Raw genomic sequence first — 23,608 nt, 5'->3', positions numbered from 1 at the left:
TGTGCAAAACTGAGAACTCACGTTTGGGTTAAAAACAAAGGAAATGGCCCTGGCAGGTTGCTCCGTGGTTAGAGCATTGGCCTGGAGAACTGAAGGGTCTTGGGTTCGATTCTGGTCAAGGGCATGTACCTTGGATGCAGGCTTGATCCCCGCCCTCGTCAGGGTGCATGTGGGAGGCAACCAATGGATGTCTCTCTCTCACATGGACATTTCTCTCTTTCTGTCTCTCCCCCTCCTTTCCACTCTTTCTAAAAATCAATGGGCAAACATCCCCGGGTGAAGATTAACAAAAACAAAGCAAAACAGAGCAAACTGGCGGCGTGTCCCAAGGCCTGTGAGGAACAAAAGCCGACATTATCCGGCTCCTACCAGGAGCGGAGTTCCCACTGAGCGTTACGTGACTTCCCTCCTGAGTCCTCGCCCCCGTGACGTGGCCCCACCCCACAGGCAGGGAGACGGCCAGCCAGAGGGCCAGCCCAGAGGCTGACAAGGCCCTGCTTCAGCCCACAGGCGCTGCTTCCAGCACCCTCTGCCCGCTCCCCCGGTTCTCATGGGTGTGACTCAGAAATGAGGTTAAAGGGGAAGTGAGTGGGCCTTCCCCAGAGGCCTGAGGACACAGGGGCCAGGCTGTCCTGCACTGAAGCCCTCGGTGCATCGTTTTATTCAAACGTAATAGGAGTAGAGGTGCCCACTGAGGACGGGACTCGGCGTCAGGATGGCTGCCGTTCCCTCCAGGGGGAGAAGCCCTCAGGGGGCTGCAGGCAGCCGTTCTCCAGGCTGTTCCAGGAGCTCTTGTCTGCAAGGTGCCTCGGGGGCATCACACCTGCAGGGCCTGATCACACCTGCAGGCCTGATCACACCTGCAGGGCCTGATCACACTGCCCCTGAAAGAAACGCCGCCTCCCCGTACATGGAAATGAAGGCTCTAGTTCCTTCCCTGCCTTTTCATCTTCCCTCCTGTTCATGACAACCAGCAAGATACAGAAAGACACGCCCGGTTCTGCTGTCAGGGGAGTGGCTTTGGGGAAAATGACCTGCTGGCTTTGATTTTAAACAAAGGGGATCATCTTTCCCAGAACCCCCAGGGAAGCATTTGCCACAGTGAGCGAGGGGGCGGCTGGATCAGGGTGAGGACGCTAGAGGCCTGGGCCCTGCAAGGTGACCCTGCCCAGACTCAGCTCCCCCATCAATGGGGGTGGGGCGGGTCCAGAACTGCCTCTCGAGGGTCTCACTAAGCGTGCACCCCTTTCATCCCCTGCCTGGGTCTCTGCAGCTGTTATGAACCTATATATACAAAAGGCTAATATGCAAAGTGTCCCTTCGGGAGTTCGACCCGGAGTTCAATCACTTGCTATGATGTGTGCTGACCACCAGGGGGTAGCACGGAGCGAAGGAAGGCCCCCCGATTGGCCCTGATGGCCGGCCAGGCCTAGGGACCCTACCCATGCACGAATTCCATGCATTGGGCCTCTAGTCATTAATAATCCCCTTTCCCTTTGACCCCGTTACACACGGGACTCCCACTGCCACGTGGGAGCAGGTGGGGATGGGTAACTCCTGTGGCCGGCCTGGATAATGCTGTGTGGCTGCAGGTACACGAACAGGGCCATGCACACGGCTGGCACTGCATTACGCAGCTCAGTGGACCCGCCAAGCCACTCCCCAGGCGGCCATGAGGACTCAGAGACCCTGCTGCCCCGTCCATTGAGCCTACACCCTCACGCCCATCTCACCCACCTCGCCCACCACGCCCGAGTGGGCACCTTGCAGTCCTGCTCCTCAGCCCCTCCCGTGAACGCACCTCCTCTGGGTGGGCGGTACTGAGAGCTCAGCTGGCAGGGCAGAGCAAGCCGTGTGCTGAACGGGGGCACCCGGGTCCCAGGGAAGGTCTGCAGTGGCCCCAGGAGCGAAGGGGAGATGACCCTTCTCCAAAAACCCCCACGAAGGCTCCTCCATGCTGTCCTCCAGCAGCAGCCCCGCGGAGCCGGCGAGCCCCACTCTGCCCCAAGGATGCTGCTCCCGCTCGCGCCTCCTCGAGCTCCTCCACGTCCAGCTGGTCCTCACGATGGTGGACTCAGGGTGGACAGCCAGGCAGGGAGCAGGGGTGCGAGGGCCATCGGCCGGTGCAGTGCTGCTGCTGAGTGCCGGGAGGCTCAGGAGGCTCTCCCCAAGGCTGTTACGGGCTGTTGATTTGTTTCTCAACGTGGAAGTCCAGCTTCTTCTATAACAATGATCCACGAAACTGGAGACAAGCGTGTCCCTCAGCTGGGAGCCTGGAGGTGAGTGAGCCTGTGTAGTGTGGCATCTGCTCAGACCGGCCGCCTCCTGTCTGCCCGGGCCTGGGCGGGGTTCCACGCGGGCCACTCCCTCCCTCCTCTCCAGGACCGTGGGGCCCAGCCAGAGGCCTTGCCCGGCCCCGGGGCACCTCTGCCTGAATCCCCTCCAGGGACTCAGCCTCTGAAACGTGTGTGTTTATCTGTGTGCGTGGCTGCCGACTCCCTGTAGAACGGAAGCTCCTCCTGGGCCTGGACACTGCTGAGTACTCGATGTCACGCCAGGTCTGAGTGGGCACTGATGACCGTGCCAGGCAGAGCCCACGTGGGTGCCGGGGAGGGATGAACCCGCATGCCAGGATCTGTAAGGGGAGGCCCACCTTGGCCGGGCCCGCAGCACTGACCAGCCCGGGTGGGCACGGCTCGGGCAGCTTCCTATGGGCGCATGAGGTCTGGCCGAGGAACCTGGCACGGGCCCCACGGAGGATGCTGAGCTCCCGAATCAGGCGGGGGTGGGGGGCTTGGAGGCCAGCCCGAGCTGAGTGTGGACACAAAAGGGTCCTTGTCCACCTCTGGCCAGGCCCAGGTCTCCGCGGGCTCCACACCCTGTGACGGGCTATTGGGCAATGTGTTTGCCTCTGGGCTGAGTGAGGGCAGCAGAGCAGAGGAAACAAGTTATTTATCAGAACAACTCAAATACGTACCCACTCCTAACGGCGCCACCACGGGCCCTGAAAACCCGCACTGCCCCACGGCTTCCTGTGTGGATGCTGTGCCAGAAGCCTTCCCGGCCGGAGACAGCTCCTACCCACTCGGCAACACCAGCTCCACGGTCCCCCGGGGTCGCTGAGCACCCAGAGCGCCTTCCTCCCCACCCAGCCTCGGGCAGCCTCACCCAAGGTCCTGCTTTCACTCGTGCCACCGTCTGTCCACCCACCCCTGAGCCCTGAGCGCCCGCACGGTGAGCACAGGACCAGACCCGGCGTCCAGCGTTGCCCGCTGCCCCGCTCTCGGCCTGCGCCTCCTCTTCGCTGTGTGCACTGGTGCCTGGGGGCCACACTGGTCAGAGCAGGAGCGGCTCGAATTCCTGATTTAGAAGCATTTTCCCCGCAAGGTTTCTGCAGCTGCTTATGTATCTGTGCCCGAGGGACGGGCTCCAAACAGCCGCCACAGAGGGTTTATTTCCGAGACACACGCACACACATGCGCGCACACGCACATGCACACACGCACAAACACACACTTCTAGTCTTTGCAAAAAGAAAGAGCAGATGGCTGTGGGGAGGCTCTGGGCACAGGTCACCCAGCGGAATCGCAGCCTCAGCCACTGGGCCGGGGCCTGGCCTGACAGAGAACCAAGTCAAGGTGGACCAGACACGCTGGGCTGGGGCCCCGCCCTGTGCACCATAAACACAGGGAACAGGAGACAATCGGAATATTTAGGGCCCCTGTGCCCGGTGCAGGGCCCAAGCCCTGGTCTGCGCCCACTCCTTGTTTATGTCAACCCTCTGATCCCAGTGTCTCCTCCTGGAAGGAGAGGGCAGGAGAGTGGGTGGTAAAACCTGCCCTGGGATCGGAAAGGTCAAGTGACTTGATGCGAGGAAGAGCCACCAGCCCCCGCCACCCACTACGCCTGGAGCCGCCGCCAAGTCCTGACAACAACGTGGAGACGAGGAAGCAGCTTCGAGGGGGTGGTGTGTGTGCAGTGTCACAACCAGCAGAGCGGCCTGAGTTTCAGAAAGAAATGGAGGGAAGGAGGGGCAGGCGCTGGGGGCAGCCACACGCCCTCTGCGTCCACCAGCCGCCAGCACGTGTCAGCTCGCAGGGAGGCATGGACGCAAGGCCACAGAAAGGCTGCCAGGCCCGTGCACTCGGCGGGGACACCACACAGAAGGTCAGCCACACAGTTGCCTGCACCGCTACCTACAGATACACGCTTACACGTGGCACCTGCACCACTACCTGCAGACACATGTTTACACACGGCACCTGCACCGCTACCTATAGATACATGCTTACACACGGCACCTGCACCACTACCTACAGATACACGTTTACACATGGCACCTGCACCGCTACCTACATACACACGTTTACACACGGCACCTGCACCACTACCTACAGATACACGTTTACACACGGCACCTGCCCCGCTACCTATAGATACACGCTTACACATGGAACCTGCCCAGCTACCTATAGATACACGCTTACACACGGCACCTGCCCCGCTACCTACAGATACACGCTTACACACGGCACCTGCACTGCTACCTTCAAACACATGCTTACACACAGCACCTGCACCGCTACCTACACATATTTTTCAATACCAAAACTGGTGTGTTAAATGTTACACCAAAATCACAAGCAACAACAAAACAGGTAAAGTAGACATCCTGAAAATTAGAAAGGACACCACACAGGTGTCCGAAATACATGAAGAACTCTTACAGCCGCTTAAAAAAACAACGAAAGAAATGGCAAGAGACCTGAATAGACGTTTCTGCAAAGAAGACAGAGACGGCAACACGGGCGTGGAAGCCGCTGCACGTCATCCGTCGTTGGAAACGCCAGTCAGTCCACAGACGCCCTGCCCGTCGGATGGCGGGAATCCAGGGCTCGGTAATCACCAGTGTCTCATGGAGCGAGGCTGCCGGCAGGCTGCGGCTGGGCAACTGCTGTGGAAGGCAGTTGGCAGTTCCCGAGCAGGTCAAGGTGGTTATTACATGCCCGGCTCTTGCATTCCTGGGCATTTGCCCAAAAGAAATGAAACATACATCCACCCAAAACCTGGTACATGAATGTTCCCAACAGCATTATTCTTAAGGCCAACAAGTGGGAACAGCCCAAATGCCACTGCATGAACATGTATGAGCTGTGACCTAGCCACACGATGGAATATTGTTCCACCTTAAAAAGGAGTCAGGCCCAGTCGGCATGCTCGGTGGTTGAGCATTGACCTATGAACCAGGAGGTCACCGTTTAATTCCCGGTCAGGGCACAGGCCCAGGTTGCGGGCTCGATCCCCAGTGTGGGGTGTGCAGGAGGCAGCCGATCCATGCTTCTCTCTCATCACGGATGTTTCTCTCTCTCCCTCTCCCTTCCGCTCTGAAACCAATAAAATTATTTTTAAAGAAATAGGAGCTAGGCCCGGCACCTGCCACAACTCAATGAGCCTTGAGGACGTGAGGCTGCGGGAGAGAAGCCGCTAGAGAGCAGCATTTCGCGATTCAATGCATTCGAAAGCCCCAGACATGTAGACACGTGGAGACTGACGGGGGCCAGCGGTCGTCCGGCAGAGGAGGGCAAGGAGAAGTGGGGGACAGCAACCTGTCACAGGGCCCCACACAATGCTTTGCTACGTCCTCCCTCGTCCCACCGATGAGCCGCCCTGGGAACCAACTCCTGTTCATACCACAGCCTGCGGCGAGGCGTTTCCTCACCTGTCATTTTGCTCAACGTTGCAGAACCTAGAGGCCGTGAGTGAGTGAGGACTTGGGGTTCACGGCCTCTCTCCGCAGTAATGGGCAGGTCCTAGAACTGATCCTGGTGGCCGACACGCAGTTCGGTGTGCATGCTAACAGCACAGAACTATGGACTTCACATGGGTGACGAGGGTGATATGTGAATTATCTCTCTATATAAAACCCTAACGTGCAAATAGACCGGACAGCGGAATAACCGAACAACCGGTCGCTATGACGTGCGCTGACCACCAGGGGTCAAATGCAGAACATGGTGGGTATTGGCAGCAGGTGGTAGAGCATGGAACATGGCAGGCATCGGCCGTGGCGGGATGGTGGAGCAAGTGAGTAGGGGCACCAGACCACAGCAGGGTGCTGGTCACTGTCATTGGGGTGAGCCTCTGGTGGTTACTGAAAATTCTTTGCTCCCGTGAGCTGCGGTCCTGCCCAGCGCTTGCACCCGCTGCCAGCGCCCGGCACCAGTCCCGATTGCTTGGCACCATCAGTGAGTGTGAGCAGTGGCTGCTGGTCCCGATCGCCCCTGAGGGCTTTTCCACCTCCTCCTGCTCCTAAGGGGAGATCGGGGCAGCAGTTGCTGCTGGCGCCGGCCCCAATCACTCCGTGCCATCAGTGGGTGCGAGTGGGGCCGGTGCTGTCAGCCTGTGGGAGCAGCGGCAGCGGGAGCAGGGCTGCTGGCATACAGGGGTCTGGGTGCTATGGTGGGGGCACAGAGGACGGGCCGAGACCTGCCCCTGTGCCCACCGCAGCCTTGAGGCCCACAGTTCCTTTCAAGATGCACGAATTCGTGCACCGGGCCCCTGTTATCTTGATAAAGCTGTTAAAAAATCTTACTTGAATATCCAGGAACTCCTGGGCTAATGTGTTAATCAGATGCTTCTCGATGCCTCTTAAAAATATATGATCCACCCGGCCAGCATGGCTCAGTGGTTGGAGCTTCGAACTGAGTACCGGAGGGCCTTGGGTTTGATTCCCGGTCAAGGGCATGTACCTGGGTTGCAGGTCCGGTCCCCGCCCCCCAGTTGGGGTGCATGTGGGAGGCAACCAGGCAATGTGATTCTCTCACACCGATGTTTCTCTTTCCCCCCCTCCCTTCTGCTTTTTAAAAAAATCAATGAAAAAATATCCTCACTCCTCGTGTATGTATATCCCTTAAGCTTTTACATCAGCCACACACACTACACGTCCCGGACCCCTGGCTCCACCACTCCTCATCCAAGTAGTTCAGAGTATTCTGCCAACAGTTTACAAAGAAGATACGGTCGCAGAAGGAAGTTTTCATTGAAGAGACTATTCGTCGTGGATTTAATCGTTTAACGGATTCCCTTGGGGCGGCCAGGTGGCCACAGGGTCTGCAGGGCCATTCGGGGCCTCACGTTCACGTGGCAGCGGCGTTCCTGTTTCCTACAGCAGGACGAGCCACGCCCACGGGCTACAGCTGAAGCGTGCTGGAGCACAGCCAGGCCCGTCCGCTTATCGGGGCTGCTTTGGGGCGGGGGCAGCGCTGAGCGGCTGGGACAGGACCACGTGGCCTGCAGACCCTGAAGCGCCCGCCCTGGCCCTACAGGGGACGCTGACCCTGAGCCGTGGGGGGTGGGGTCCTGCCTCCGAGGGGCAGACGGAGCAGCAGTGGGTTTCCCGCTGGGTAACAGGGATGAGGGTGGGACAGCAGGCAGCGGGGAGAAAGCCGGGAGCAGTCGCTGAGTTCACCCCAAAACACTACGGGAGGACACACTGCACCTTCCACCAAACCTGGTGCCTGTGGGCAGCACCAGCCCAGCCCAGTCCCCCTCCGTGCCCTCTCTGCATCCCCTCCCTGCCCCCTCTGCACCCCCTCCCTGCCCCCTCTGCACCCCCTTCGCACCTCGTACCCCTCCTGCCCACACCCCATTGCCACCGGCGCCTGCACTTACTTCATGGGCTTGAACAGGGCCTGCCCGTAGTTCTGGAACGTCATGATGAGCTTGAGCTGAGTGCCCCCCGACTTCATGGCTGCAGGGAAGCAAAGACACAGGGTCACCTGCTGCCCGACCCTCTGCTCCCCACGCGGACCTCACGGCCTGGGCCCCGGGCACAGCCAAGGGCCCCCATTCTGCCTGGGAAGTTTGGGGTTCCTCACAATGATGCCGACACGCCCCCCTCCCCATTCAGATGTTGGGGCAGAATCTCTCCCCAGGCCAACCCACAGACAAAGGGACTGGCTTCTTGAACGGCTGGTGCACACACCTGCCAGCAGTGCCTCCTGACCCAGACACACCCCTCACACCTGGTCACCTGCACACACCTACTCACACACAGACACAGCTACACACACACACAGCTACATACATACCTACTCACACACAGACACAGCTACACACACAGACACAGCTACACACACACACAGTTACACACACATTTATACACACACAGCTACACACATACAGTTACACTCAGAGCTACACACACACAGGAGATGAGCTGGCCAACCAGCCCTGTCACCTGCACGGGGAGGCCCAGGCCACCCAAGACAGGGTGACGTCACGGGTGATGCGAGGCAACATGTCCCCACCAGGGTCCACATTCAACTGGGTGAGACACCGTAACTCACAAGCACCCAGAGGCTTCAGGCTGTGGGGGAGAGGTCCACGCCAGGAGGAGCCCTCAGAGGCCGCCCTGGGGAGACACTGAAGCTGCCCCCACAGAGCAGGGGGTGGTCAGCAAGGCACGGGGCAGGGAGGGAGGAGAGAGCCGGGCACATTGCAGCACCTGGTGGGCTCTGGAGGCCACTGGTCCTGAGGGCAGGAGGGATGGGAGCAGGTGGGTGCTGTCCCCTCCGTGTGGGGAGCTGACTACAGGGCTGAAGGGTGGAGGCCAGCGGGGGTGGGGGATGGCTGGAGGAGATGAGGAAAGAGATGGAGAAAATGAGAAAATTCAAGAACTATCTGGGATAGAGGAGCCATTTGGAGGGAGTGTTGGGGTATGGAGCGGGGAGAAGAGACTAGGGTGACCCCGGAGTTTCAGCTGGAGCAGCTGATGGAGGAGGAACAGCCTGGAGGTGAAGGTGAGGCCAGGTGAGCCTGGATGCCCCAGGACAGACCGGGAGCCGGCCTGAGGCGGCCAGCGTGTGGCGCACACGTGGGGATCGTCCGCACAGACGAGGGAAGGGGCCGCTGAGGGCAGCGTGTGGAGGACGGAGGACCGGAGGCTGCTGCAGGTCAGGGAGGGCTGCAGGGCCCAGGCGGAGCTGAGGTCAGGGAGGGGGGACACGACCTGAGAACACACCAGGGCTGAGGCGGGAGGCCGTCGCCGTGCAGGCGGCCACGCTGCTGGAGAGCTTTGCTGTGGGGCCCTGACCAGAGCACCCCGGGTCCCAGGGGCACACGTGCAGGCGAGGACAGCAGTGTCACCGGGGAAGGCCCCTGCCCTATGCGTGCACGCCATGGGCACTGTGTGGCCCCCCCTCATGGAACCTGCTGGTGTTAACGTGTGTTAACGTGGCACGGGCGTCCCTAATCGGCACGAGGCCTCTTGGTGTGAGCACGTATAGGAGCTGCCCGACCAGCCGGCTGCAGCTGCTTTGTTCGTAAGGAAGCACGTCCCACCTGCCTGCTGTCTTCCCCTTCCCTGCACCCAGAGGGCTCCGTCCGGGCTGAGGAGCTGCCCCCCACCAGCAGCCCTGAGCCTGCCGGTCCGCTCAGCCCCTACGGCTGGGCCCCTAGGAGCTCACGCTCCCTAACCTCCGTGTCCCTTCGTTAAGTGGGGCTCAGGGTGCCACCAGCCTCCTCCATGGGGCCTGGGGGCGTCCAGACCACCAGGAGCCTATTATTTGCCCTGTTGGCTGCAGGGGCCGCTCACCTGTGACACGGGGATGAGACCCACCCACCTCCTCGGACAGCAGCCCCACGAGGGGGTGACGCCCTGACGCCTCGGGAGAGCACCCGACGGGACACCCCGGGACGGCAGGGTGCCACGGGGAGCGAGTTACCTCCCTGAGGTTGTCGGTGGCCCATGGCCCCTGAGCGCCAAGCCCAGACCCTGCCTCCAGGTCCCGCCCCCACCAGCCGACGCCGCCCAATGCAGCGTGTGCTGCGGCCACGCCGGCTGTGTCCAAGGGCCTGGCCCTGGCGTCCAGGACCAAGAGCTCTCAGGCTCCACGATCCCTGTGCCCGCGGGTCCGTCGGTGGCTGTACCAGCCTGCGCCCTCCTCGGGGACACAAAGCCACTTCCCTGCAAAACACTGGAAATACCCGAGGGACCGAGTGCCACGCGGCCTCCCAACATGCCGAGCGTGAAGGACGCGGCAGCTGCCCGTGACTTGATTATTAGCACAGCCCTGCTGGGTGGACGGAGGTTCTCTCCCGAGAGCTGCAGGTGACTTTAATCTTCTCTCCTCTCACCATGAACAATCTCGGCGCCTTTAACAAGATGAGCACAGCAGTGGCTACTGAAACACTGGTGACTCGATGCCCCCCCCCCTCCCCGCAACGTCCCCATTTCCATGTAACGGCTGGGGCCACTGGGTTTAATTTCCCTCCCGGGCCAATCAGAGGCAGCCCCCGCTCTTCCAGGGCTGGTAACGCTGGCTTCTCTTAGTAACAAAACAGTAGGCAAACCTGGCCGCTTTAATCCCTCTTGCTCTGGAAGCCAATCCACAGGCACTGCTGGTCCCCACGGAGCAAACAAGTAACGTATAGATGCAAAAGGCCAAGTGTCCATCGACCGGCAGCTATGACGCGCACTGAACACCAGGGGGCAGACGCTCAACACAGGAGCTGCCGTGATGCGCACTGGCCATTTCAAAACAAACGGCACCACGGACCTGGTGCCGACAAACCAACACTCGGCTTCCCCCACGTGGGACCCAGGCTCCGCCACCACCCCGGAGCAACACCCCACCACATCACAGCCGACGCTGCCAAGACCCCATGGCGCAAAATGCGGCCCACAGCTCCGCCCGGCCCAGCCCCGGAAGGGTCACTGTGGGCGCCGGGTAATGACGTCACATAACACCCGGCTTCCTCTCCCTAGGGACTAGCCTCCTTGGTGTTTCTTCAGCCCAGGAACACGACTTGCTTCAGAGCCAGGTGCACACATTTCACACTGTAACCAAATGTCTGTGAAGCATGTCCCATCCCTCATCTCACTTGATCCTCACAGAAGTCCTGGAGTCGGCAGATAGGAGACTTGGTAGAATTCTGTTTTCTTTTCATTAGCCAGAAAACGGAGATTTAGAAAGCTTAGAAACTTGACCAGACTGAACGGAAGTAAGAAATGGTGGACCTTGAAAGTGACTTCAGGTTCTCTCGCTGCACAGAATGTAGTCAGACACTGCTGCCGTTAAATATTTTACCCTTTGTTCTCCCTGCGTGACCTACAATAATAATCTGCTTCGTGTTGGTATTTCCTGCTGTGTTGCTGACAATTGCCTGAAAGAGAAGTTGGGGTGCTTCACTGGGCTGGAAAAGTTTAGCAAAATCAGAAAGCAGGTCTAATTAAGCAAGTTTATTCTATACTTGAGGCCCGGTGCATGAATTCGTGCACGGGTGGGGTCTGGTCAGCCTGCCCCGATGGGGGCCCATGAGGCCGGGCCAGCGGTGGGGAGGGGCTGCGGGTGGTTGGCCAGCTGGTCCTGCCCCCGAATGGGGTGTTGGGGGTTGACCGGGGGCCAGGCCGGCGGTGGGGGGGGGTCGGGGCAATCCGGGCCCAGATCAGGCTGGTTGGCTGCCGCAGTGCGGTCATAGCCACTGGTCATTCCGCCATTCCAGTCGCTGGGATATAGATATAGATATAGATATAGATATAGATATAGATATAGATATAGACATAGATATAGATATAGGTAATAAAGGCTAAGTTGACTCGCACTTGCACGATACATATAAAGCTCTTGCTGGCGCCAATCACACGTGTGTGTTTCGATCTGTCATTGTCGATTGTGAATTCGGTTGACACTTCTATTATAGAGAAAGGGCGAATAGTGAAGTTAAAATATTCCTTCTAATTAATTTCCTTTCAATGTGCACAGATCCGTGCACCAGGACACTAGTTAGAAATTAAAAGGCGTTCAACTCCACTAAGGACTCCAGAAATGCCAGCCATCACCCCGTCCTGGACACCACCTTTCTCTCCTCTGCGGGCTGCATTCCCACGGCATCCCCCTCTCACGTGGCCATGCTAGGGCCACGAGGAAAGACATTTCAAATTCTGCTCTGAATTCCGGTGTTGTCTCCCTGCAAACCCACACCTCACTGCCCGGGGTCCTGGCAAAGGCCGGCTGGGGAGAGGCAGGTGCCCAGGAGCCTGTGCCCAGATGGGCAGCCCGCTCTCCCTGGCAGGATGGGTCCCAGGAGGTGGCCGGGCTGAGGGCCACAGCAGCGGAGCTGGGCACAGACCAGCCGTGAGCAGGAGGGGTGGGTGGGTTTGGGTTTTCCTCTCACAGACAGACCGAGGCTGGCGACTTCAGGCAACCTTGTCCCAGGAGAGCAAGGCCAATGCGAGGGGGAGCCAGGCGTGCAGGCAAAGGCCTGGGGCGGAGCTGCCAGGGCCCTCACCTGGCTGGGCTCCAGGGTCCCGTGCACAGCGACCTCAGCCCTGGGGAGGGACCCAAGAAGGGTCCCACAGGCAGCAGGCCAGGCACATCCCGCGGCCGTGGCCCTGGAAGTCGCTCTCGCTGACCGCGCCCCTCATCATCTGCCACCTGCTCGCCATCTCCCCAGCCTCCACCCAGTCGCCAGCACACAGGGCATCCGGGCATCCAGGCCGGCTCTTCCACACCCACCCTCGGCCACTCCTTCGCGGTGCCCCCGTGCATGTCCTGCTCTCCAGTCCTCCGGCCACAGACCCTTCGTCCAGCACAGTCATTCCTGGTTACCCTCAAGTCACATCCCCAACTGCATGTAACATGTTAGTAATTAACATTGATTGATGGTCATCAACAACATGCATCATTAATGGCACATGTTAATACACGTTCATAGGTCTCCATGATGCTTTGCAATTCACGGCTCATTGGCACCGAGATGCCCGTGACCACTAACCCACCTGGACCTGCCAGCGCTGCTGACTTCAGGCCACCACCCGCGCCCTCGGAAGGTGGAGCCGAAATCACTGCTGCCCGGCGCCCACTTTCCTGGAAGATGGCTCACTGTTGTTCTGGAAACTTTTTTCTTAAAGGGAACTGAGTGCACTGCCAGGTGGAAACCAGCTCCTCCCTGGGATCCGAGGAACAAGTGGAACAAACCCCCATTGGGTTCGGGGCCACAGCTGCCGTCTGCGCTGAACGGAGCGAGCAGGTGCAGGGCAGGGACGCCGGGTCAGTGCTGGCAGAGCTTTTGTTCTTTTTGTTGTTGTTTAGATATATTTTATTGATTTCAGAGAGGAAAGGAGAGGGGGAGAGAGAGAGAAACATCGATGAGTGAGAATCATGTATCAGCTGCCTCCTGCACGCCCCCCACTGGGGATCGAGCCCGCAACCTGGGCATGTGCCCTGACCAGGAATCGAACCGTGACCTCCGGTTCATAGGTCAGTGCTCCACCCCTGAGCCACGCTGGCCGGGCTGGGCATTTGTTCCTGACCTTGGACCAGAGGCTGCAGGAGCACTGAGGGGCTCTGCTTGTTGCTGCCTTCACGTTCAGCTCAGCCCCCTCGGGGACGACCTATGGCCCCTCAGCGCTGGGCCTGGGGGGTCTGGCTCGTTGGGCATTTTCCGTTCTGTCTCTAGGGTCCGGACACGAGACTCACGGCCGCCTTGCACTGGGGACGGGAGGCGCCCTGTGGCCTTCATGGTGCTGGAAGGAGGCAGGCAACATGCCCCCGGCACCCAGGGCAGCAGCTGAGGGCTGCCCCCGACATAGCCTGTTCCTCCAGCCAGTCAGCCCCGACCTGCTGCCTCGACCAGGGCCCAGGACTTTGTCCCGGGAGGGGGGGGGGGGCGTTCTCCTTGGTTCAGGGACCAGCGAGGGTTTGTCCTGACCCGTGGGCATTTCCGGCAAGAGGCCGCTCCAGTCCTCTCCGGCCACGTGGCTTCTCCTTTGTAAGTCATTCCAAGATCAGAGCCATTAACTGTGTCATTGATTCTTCGCATCTGTGACCGTGCAGAGCGGTGATTTCATCCGCGCGGACGGGAGGTGCCTCACGCCCCAGTCCAAGCTGAACAGAGGAGATGATGTGGAGCCTTCGAAGGCAGCCACGCTGCCCGGAGCCAGGAGCCTGGCCATGAACACAGCCCCACTGGCCACACACGCTTCTGAAGCTGCCGGTGGCTCTCAGCTGGCGACTTTGGGGACCATCCGGTGAGAAAGCGTCGCGAACGTCACAGGAATCACACTCCCCCAAACAACACTGGGGTTCAGGTGTAATAATGTGAACAACGGGACGATTAGAGTGACCGCCCGCCGAGCACAGGGATGTCCCAGCCTCAGGCCAGCCTCCCCTCCCGGAGGCTGTTTCCCTACCTGCAGGGTGGCAGCCAGAAGGCTGGGTTTCTGGCTCTTTAAATCGAGGTCTTTTCTATGCCCTCACTGCGGTCCCTGGGACTTCTGGCTTCCTGTCCTTCCATTTCATGCTCAGGAGGATGGGGATGCGAACCCTTAAATCCTGGCAGGCTCTGGGCTCCCGTAAAGGAGGTGCCATCCAGGGTCCCCATGGGGCCTCGAAGCCGCGCCCCCCACCTCCGGCCACAGCAATGCCGGGCGGGCCCCAGCAGCAGGCAGCTCCCACCCGGACACCCTCGCATCCGGGGACCCCAGTCTCCACACGTGCCTGGCAGGACCTGCTATATGAGGGCCCAGCCAGGGCTTGTCTCAAGCAGCTGGGTTTTCAACCAAATGTCCAGTGGACCTGGGGGCAACACCTCCCAGGAGGGTGGGGTCACGGGAGACACCTGCCGCTGGCCCTGGGCCAGCTCCTCTCCGCTCCCTGCAGAGGCGGCCGGGCCTGCACCCCTGTCTCCTGGACCCCTGGACCCCTGGATGCTGCTCACTCTGCTCACAGGTGGAGGACTCCCTGCTTCCTCAGGCCCAGGGGGCTTTTCACCAACAGGAACTCGCCCGGGAGCACCTCCAGGCCCAGGCAGCGGGAGGGGGCAAGTTTCCGGCCGAGGCCCTTCCCCACGGCAGCCCCGGGTGAGGGGCTCGGGCCCCCCACGGAGATCACTCCACAGAGACCCACCCCGTAGGGACTCGGCCCCGCTGGTCTCATCTCTCCTTTCCTCATGAACCTCGCGATGACCCCGTGAAGTACGTTCCGTGGGTTCATGTCCTCCACAATCTCTGCAGGCAGACATGTTGGTGCTCGGGGATTTCGGAACTTTCAGCTGCCTGGGTCTGGGCAGAGCCGAGAAGCACCCTGACCCACTGCGAGTGAGCCAACATCTCATCGGCTCCGGCTCAGGCTTCCCCAGCAAGTTCAGGCTGAGCCAGGCCTTTGCTATCGAATGGGCTGTTTGGATTTCAGATCTGCAAGCTGGAGGTTACGGTCCAGGTTATCACCACCCGGTGCCCCATGCGCACGAGAGGTCAGTCCGTGTGCCCAAAGCTACTGTGGCTGGCGAATGGCAGAACCAGGCCCATGTTCTATGGAGGGCAGGGCACCCAGTCCCATCGGTGACACCTGTGGCCCAATTAGTACCTGCAGAGTGACCCTGACTGACCCGCCCTCGCTCCGACGGACCCACCGCCCCAGGAACAGACAGGGGAGGACCTTGTAGTCGGGGGTGAGTAGATCAGCTCAGACAGCCCAGGACCCCAACGGGCAGAGACTCTCACCAGGGCACCCTCAGCCAAAACCCTAGAGCAGGGGCACCCCAAGGCCAGGCCCCTGCAGAGATGAGAGGAGGAAGGTGCCCAGGATCAGCAAAGCGGCCTGTGAGCCCTGGAGGTGCCCCCCCCCCAGCAGTGCCCCCGCCACAGCTGCCCCCCTCTCTCCCCGCAGCTGCCCCTGGCTTTGGAGCCCTGCCCTCTGCACCAAGCGTGTCCAGTGAGGGCTGGGAGGTGTCTGCTCTCTGAGGGTGAGATGGCCCAACCTCTGCACCCTCACAGCCCTGACCCTGACCCTGACCTGCATTTGCCCTAGACATGGTGGGGGTGGGGCGTGGGGCATGGAAGCCCAGGCTGCCGAGCACGAGTTACTATTTCACGGCTTGCTCACACTCACCACATTATTAGAATAAGATGCGAACGTCCCGAGAGACGAGCCCACTTGACAGGTGGGGAAACTGAGGCGGAGGGAAGAGCACACAGGCAGCAGCAGGCAGTCTCTCAGCAGGAAGCCCCGCCCACCCCGCCCTTCCTGCCGAGCCCACACTCCGGTAAGTCTCCGGGACACACCGGGACGGGACGGGGTCTATGTGGCGCTTAAAGCGTCTGCTCCTGGTCCGAATGCGTCCTCCTGTCGCCCTGGGACTCTCAGGTCAGGCCCAAGTGCAGGTGGTGCCCACGCACGTCTGCTGAGAAGACGGAGGAGGTGGCAAGACACTGGGCGTCTCCCCAGCAGCCACACTCCTCTCAGAGGGAAGGGGCACCGGCGGAGGCTCTCCCCGACAATCCCCACCGTTCGCTGCTGCCCAGCAAGGCCCGAGCCCTGAACCGGCGGGGTCAGCAGGGAGGCGGGGCGGCGCTGGGCGTAGGAGTGGCTCTGGGGTTCCTCCAGGCAGCACGCTAGGCGAGGAGACCACCGCTTGCTCCAGGGTGAGCCTCTCATGCTGGGAGGAGCCGCCCGTCTGCCTCCCCTCAGCAAGCAGCTCAGGCCTGGCAGAGAGCCCAGAGCAGACTCCAGAGAACTTGGAGCTCACCTGCCTGTCTCAGAGGCCGCACCTAACTGCCCGGTCAGCAACAGGACAGCCCCCGGCGACTGGCGCCCTTCCAGCACCAGGACTGCTGCCCGTGCACAGCGTGGAGACCTCACTCACAGCCCGCTAGGCGGGCACCCGCTGGGAACGGTGCTCCCGCCCAGGGACCTGCCCAGCCCCCTGCATCTCCAGCCGCTGCAGACACTGGGGCCTTCCCGAGGCCCGAGATCAAAGGCTCAGACCTCCACGCGGCAGACACCACTGCTGACACGCTTTCCCGGAACCAGTAACCGCTGCCCTTTCTGTCCGATTCAGCAGATCCCAAGGTGCTCCGGGCGGCTGCCTGCCAACCAGAGTGCGGGGCTGCACCTGCACCCGGGTCGCCGTCCATACGGGAGGGCAGGGCACGGCTAAGCTTGGAGCCGCCCAACCCAGGAGGCGCTGGACGCTCCCGAGCCCCCCACGGAGGGAGGGGCACAGCCCCTGAGGTGTCCCTTCGTTGCTGGTGGTGGGAGCTGTGCCCTCCTCAGCTGGGGAAGGGCTGAGTGCACGTTCCCTCACCTGCACGTGGCCTGACGCCACCTGTCCCCTCCTCCGGGCCTGCAGATGGCAGGTGGGGATGCTCCAGCTGGGGCACGGCCCGCAGCCCCACTGCATGCCAGTCACACGCCCGTAGCACGCACAGCGAGGCACCTACCCACACTGGTTATCTTCTGGGCACCCAGGTCCCGCAGCAGGGCATCGACTGCGGGGCTGTCCCTGGAGTACAGCTCGTACCGGTTGATGCCGATGTGGAACTTGAGCCAGTTGGGGTAGCTGTCCACGGCCGCCTCGCCCGTGGGTGCGAAGTCCTCGCCCTCGGGGCCGTCGTGCGGCCTACGGAGATGAAGGGACCCCAGTCAGCAGGGAGCGGACGGACAACCAGGGGAGGCGGCCGCTGCGGCCAAGGTTTGAACTTGGGGTCTGAACAGACGCAGCTTCTGTGCCAGGTCTGCGTTTTCCTGTGGCTGCTGTTCTAAGGACTAATCACATCTCTAGAGGCCGTAATCCCTACTTACCCCGAGCCCCACAGACAGCTGCAACTAAGCAGAAGCAACCAGAAGCTCAGCGCGAGGCCCCAGCATGTCTGTCCTGGGGTCACCAAGGCCGCCAGACAGCATGACGTCAGCTCAGGGTGCGAGGGGCCTTGGCTCCTGGGTCGGGGGCGGGGGGGAGACCGAGCTCATCGTTGACCACAGACTGTGTGCAAGTCTGACACGCCCAGCCTGTCAGAAACTTTCCCTGGGAACTCTGCTCTGGCTCCGCAACCAGGGCTAAGGCTGACGCAACCGACTAAATTTACTTTTAACGAGGGCAGTCGTGGGTGGAGAGAGGGGAAGGAGGCAGGACTTGCCACCCACGAGGCTGTCCTCACACGCCTGGGGAGAGCAGACCCCACTTCCTGCTGGGCTGGGGGGAAAGGTGGACTTGTCCCAGGTCTAATTCACCTGCACGTGGCCTTCCCGGCCCCAAGTCCCCACCACAGTGGACACAAAGGGTGGGGCTCCCCCCTGACCACTGGCTCTGGGCTCTCTCCCCTGAAGGCCCCCAGCATGCACGGTGGGGCGTTCAGACACCACACACGGCCTGGCCACGTTTCCGAGGAGAAGACTCTTCTGAGAGGGCTGGGCTCCTGGCCGTCCCCGGCTTGGGTAACCTCCCCAGGTAGCTGTTTATTCCGGCCGGCCTCGCTGCTGGTTAATATTTTACCACCCTGCTTGCAGCATCTGCTCAGCTTGCTCTTTGCCGCTGAGGGCCTTGGGGGGAGGGTTTAGACCAGGACAGTTTACAGAGATGCTTCTGGCGGATGCTCCTCCCAGTTTCCGAAGCTGTCACCCCGTGAAGCTGTCACCCCGTGAAGCTGTCACCCCGGCCGCCCCATGCAGCCGGCACTGGCACAGCGGCTGGGAGAGCCCTTCATGAGCCCTTCGGAGCCCGCACACCCTCCGCTAGCTAACGGTCCTCAGTGACAAGTCCGCACAGAGCAGGCTTGGCTCCCAGGCAGGGGCAGGGTGGGCTCTCCCTCACTCCCCCCGCAGCTCATCATTCATTCGGGGCCTGACCCCACTTCCCAAGCCCGGGACCAGGGCCTGGAGGACCCTCCCTTCTCCCCTGCCCAGCGGCCTAGGCGGCAGACCGGGAGCAGCTCCACACCTGCCCCTCTCAGGGACGCAGCCCTTCCCTTCCCGAGACAAAGGCAGCGGGGACAAGAGGCAGGGGTGGCGGATGGGGGCCCACAAGCTCCCTTCCCGCCGTGGGCCTCCGCACACAGTGCCCAGGGCGAGGAAGGGCCTTCTCTGGGGGAAGGCACACGGGTGGGTCTTTATTCTCAAAGGGCGCGTGGCTGCCTGAGGGGCCGGGCCTGCCGGCGCCCACCCCGGGCCCTGGACCCGCTCACCAGTTGGGGTTCTCCGCCGCCGCCTTGGGGTTGAACCTGATGTCGCTGTTCACGTTGAAAAGGACGTCGTCCTCGGTCAGCGGGGGCACGGCAACCCGGTACAGCGGGTGCTCGAACAGCCGGGCCAGGAGCGAGCCGTCCCCGCTGGGGCCGGGCGGCGGTGCGGGCCGCCGGGGGCCGGGGTCTCGAAGCAGAGGCCGGTGCGCCGGGCCGCGGGGTCTGGGCGCCCTGGAATCCTGGCCCCGCACGGCGCCCTCGGCCGGCTCGGCGGGCGGCAGCTTCTCCAGCGAGTGGGACGTGAGGTTGGAGGACGGGTCGGAGCTGAAGTCCTGCAGGATGCGCAGCGTGTGCTTGTGGGGCCAGCCCGCGTCGCCGGCGGCGGAGGGCTCCCCGGGGCGGCCGCGCGCCTGGGCCCAACCGGGCGCCGCCTCGGCCGCCGGCTGCGAGCAGGAGCAGCCGGGCTCCCCCGGGGGCCGCGCGCGCCTTTCCAGCCGCGGCAGCAGGTCCAGCGCGATGTGCAGCGCGCAGGCCACGAGGAACACCATCAGGACGAGCACGCGGAACCGGCGCACCTGGATCATCTTCACGGCGCCTCGGAGCGCCCGCCCGCGTCCTCTAGGCTTGGCTCGGCACGAACGGGGCGCCACACGGATCAAGGTCCATCTGGCTTCCGGCAGCTACCAGCTCCGGGGATGCTCGCAGGCCCGCGCCACGTGGGAAGCGCCCACCGCCCAAGCGCGCGCCGGCCGGGCCATCCCGGGTCGGTCCCTCTCGCCTCTCCGGAGCGGCCGCGCCCTCCGCGTCCGGGCCCAAGGGTCCTCGTCCGCGGAGCTGGGGCCCAGTCGAATGACCGGCTCTGGGCCGGCCGCGCTCATCAGGCGCGCGGGAGCCCCGTGCGGCGTCCCATTCCTGCCGGGGCGCGCGGCCTGGGGATGGCGGTGGCGACTAGGCGCAATCCGATCCGGGCTCCGCTGGCCGCGCCGGGCGCCGGGCCGGGCGGCTCTTTGGGGCAGGGCTGGGCCCTCTCGCGCTGCGGCCCGGAGGCGGGAACCCGGAGGGGAGGCGGAGCGGGCGGGGGGCACACCGAGCGGCGGGCGATCCCCGGCAGGTGCAGCGCTGAGCCGAGCGCAGTGCCCACGGCGGAGCCTCGCGATGCCCGCGCCCGGGCGGGCAGATATCCGAACGCCGCGGAGCCGCCCCCCGCGTCAGCGCCCGCAGATTGGCGGAGCCGCGGCCCCGCGAGTCACTGCCGCCCGGCCGATCGGCTCCCTCTCCTTTCTCCACCCCTCGGCCGCGCCCCGCGATGCCTCTGCAGCTCCGGGCCCGCAAGGAGAGGGCGCCTTCCCACCGTGTTCGCCGAGAGGACGGCGCCGCTCGGGAGAGGACGGAAGGCGGAGCGCGGGCCTGGCTCCTGCCGCGGGAGCGGGTCCCCTCGCCGCGCGCTGTCCCCAGGGCCCTCCAGCCGGTTCGCTGCTCCCCGGACCAGTGCCCGCCCCGAGCCCGGCCGCTAGCTCAGCTCTTCGCCTCCTCCCCGCGCCGAGGGCCAGACCCGGCCAAGTCCCTCCCCGGAGCCGCTGGGCGTCTGCGCCGCCAGACGGCGACCTTGCGCCCCCCGCCCCCGCCGCGGCGAGGGGGAGGGGAGGGGTGGCTGGCTGTCGCCGGAAAGAACGGAGGAGCGCGGAGCGTGGTTTTTGACCCAAATCCGGAGCGGACGCTGGACGGGCGGGGAGCCTCCAGCCCCGGGAGGGTGTGTGTGTGTCTGTCTCACCCTCATTTGCCCTCAGAAGCACAGAATCGGGCACGCACACTCAGGGCCCGTCACTGCTATCTGTGGCCTCTCCTGAGCCCACCCAGCCTCTGGACCCGCAACCCCACAGACAGTGTGACTGTGAATGTCACCCCAAAGCCACAGGGAGGAAGGTAGGAGCCTGGCGGGAATAGTGGCCCCTCCCTGCCCGGAGGCCTCGCCAGTGTCTAAAGCAGGTGGGTAATGCCTGGCCACGGCCTCTCCCGCCAGAGGAGAGGGGATGGAGGGCCAGGTACGCCCCATTCCTCACTGTGCTCCTGGAACCCCACTACCCTGTGAGGACCTCAGCTTTCCCTTCGTGGGTTCAGGGTACATTATCCCTGCCACTCGCCTTGACCCTCACGCCTGCCAGTGCCTGAGGTCAGCAGGGCCCACTGGACACTGAGTAAAAAGGCGTCCCTGCTCACCTGGGGAAATGAGAGGGCTGGACTTGGGGAGGGGGAGGTTGGGGTTGGATGCAGGAGGGATGGACTTGACCAGGAGGTGGACACAGACAGTTTCTTCCTTGGCGCCGAGTCCCCCACCCGCTCACTGGCAGTTCCCTTTGGGTGCACAAGAGGCAACCGCCCCCTCCACCTGGGGGAGGGGAGCAAAGACAAGCCTCCTGGCACAGGGGCTGAGGTCTGGGTCACTCAGCCCAGCCTTGGGGTTTGTGGCCTCCACACCCCACCAGCCATCATGGTCAGTGTCCTCAGCGTGGGCGTGGGTGGGCCGATCCCATAGACCATGGGCAGCAGGTGTGGCTCTCATTGGGGTTCCCCTTGGGAGCTGAGATGGTATTTGGACTCTTCCATGACCCTGCGTGGCTCCCTCGCACGATGTGTGGTTCTTCTCGGCTGCCCCTGGGAACTGATTCTGTCACTGGGTCTCCCTACCCCACCACTCTCCTTTCCTGGCGCAGCCATTGGGTTCTGAGACTCCTTCTCCTGTCCTTTTTTGTTTGTTTGTTTTAATATATATATTTATTGATTTCAGAGGAAGGGAGAGGGAGAGAAAACATCAATGACAAGAAAGAATCGTGGATCGGCTGCCTCCTGTACACCCCACACTGGGGATCGAGCCCACAACCTGGGCATGTGCCCTTGACCGGAATCGAACCCTGGACCCTTCAGTCCGCAGGCTGACACTCTATCCACTGAGCCAAACCAGGTGGGGCCGTCTCCTGTTCTTATGCTCATGCCCCAGGCCTTGCTCAAGCTCTGCCCTGGGGCCGCGCAGACGTGTCAAAGAAGGGACCACCAGCCCCCCTCCAGCCTGGAGTCAGCTGTCACAGGTTAAGGTGACGCAGGTGAAAGAGACTCTGAGAATGGCACACCCACAGGAGGACAGAAAATGGAAAACCCTCGGCCTTTCCTTTATACTTTGCTCCGAGGAGTAATTCGATTGGGTTCAATGGATCCATCCATGGAAATTACAAAACACACACACACACAGATGCACACAAATGTGCACACAGACAATGCACAGTCACACACACACATCAATACACTGACACACGTACATGTACAAACATAGACCCTTGCACACATATAGATGCACACATGTACACACGCACACACACACACCAGAGACCTCTCAGGCCTCTGCCTCGTTGTTGGGCAGACTGGGCCGGGCAGGGCTGGACTCGGAGGGGCACTGGGGGGCTAACATGCAGGCTCGCTGGAGACCAGGGAACGATTCTGGGCTTTCCTCCCAAAGTGGGGGCATGGATCCAATGTGCACTATGTCAGGGGGTGACAGGATGCGTGGAAGACTGCAGCCGGGACGGACTCAGACATCGTGGGGGTCGGGAGGCCCCTGAGAAAGTGACTCTGGAACAGAAGCTGGAATGCGAGGGAACAGGAATGCGGAGGTCTGTGGGACGCTGTCTGAGCACTGGGGCCAGAAATGCCCAGACCCTGGGTGGGGCCCAGAAGAACATGAGGGCCTTGAGGTTGGGGTTGAGGGGGAGGAAGGGGCTGGGACATTCCAAAGCGGGGCGCAGCACAGCCCGTGCACTCCTTCCTCTGCAACACCCCCACACGCCTCTCCCCACGCACCCCTCCTGCCGGGCGTCGAGGGGGCCCAGGGGACCTGCCCACTCGCTCAGGGCCCAGTGCCCACACCTCTCGGATTCTGCAGTGTTTCCCTCAGGATTGCTCATCTGACTCCTGGGCTGGTGACCACAGGCTATTCTGGGAGCCGAGTGGGCAGCCGGCTGCCAGGCGGGCTTGTGCTCCCGCAGCAGAGGGAGGAGGGTCGTGGTCTTCGCTGGGGCCTGTGGCTTAGCCTGGTTGGTGGCACAGAGAACATGGTAGGATTCGTGGCCTCCCCGCTTGCCTGGGCCGTGGCCCACAGCTTGGGGCCGATGGTAATGGGCCTGGCGGCAGGATTTACACGGGATGGAACCTAAAACCAGAGTCCTCTGTGCTGGGTTTGGGAGACCCGGTTTGTGGGGAGTGGGGCACCGTTCTTGGGGACAAGGATGGCCTCATCCCTGAGCCGCCTGCACTGACCCTCTGGCATGTCCATCTCCTTGCCGGTCCCTGGCCCTTTCATTCCACAGCCACAGCCGGGGTGGGGGGAGTGTCTTTGGAAAATAGAGCCTCTTTGTTCTCATTTAAGACGACAGATCAAGAAACCCCAAAACAAGTGAATAACACAATAAAAAGCTTGATATTGCCCTAACCAGTTTGGCTCAGTGGATAGAGTGTCAGCCTGCAGACCGAAAAGTCCCAGGTTCGATTCTGGTCAAGGGCACATGCCCAGGTTGTGGGCTCGATCCCCAGTAGGGGGCATGCAGGAGGCAGCCGATTCATAATTCTCTATCATCATTGATGTTTCTATTCTCTCTTTCC

The 23,608-nt window shown here is 62.0% G+C and overlaps 1 protein-coding gene across 1 annotated transcript in view; it reads right to left on the bottom strand.

The window, feature by feature from the left end:
• The window catches only part of FAM20C (FAM20C golgi associated secretory pathway kinase), a 30,508-nt gene extending 10,840 nt beyond the window's left edge, over positions 1-19,668 (bottom strand). The window contains exons 1-3 of the mRNA XM_080671739.1: positions 18,965-19,668; positions 17,225-17,403; positions 7,672-7,750 (exon numbers count right to left, since the gene is read on the bottom strand). Coding sequence (XP_080527865.1) covers positions 7,672-7,750; positions 17,225-17,403; positions 18,965-19,545 — 839 coding nt within the window. The 5' untranslated portion in view covers positions 19,546-19,668. The remainder of the gene's footprint in view (positions 1-7,671; positions 7,751-17,224; positions 17,404-18,964) is intronic.
• Positions 19,669-23,608: the final 3,940 nt, after the last annotated feature.

The sequence above is a fragment of the Plecotus auritus genome, assembly GCF_963455305.1.
Source record: "Plecotus auritus genome assembly, chromosome: 6".
NCBI lineage: Eukaryota > Metazoa > Chordata > Mammalia > Chiroptera > Vespertilionidae > Plecotus > Plecotus auritus.
The sequence above is the reverse complement of the archived record's forward strand: the minus strand, read 5'-3'. Positions and strand labels throughout refer to the sequence as shown.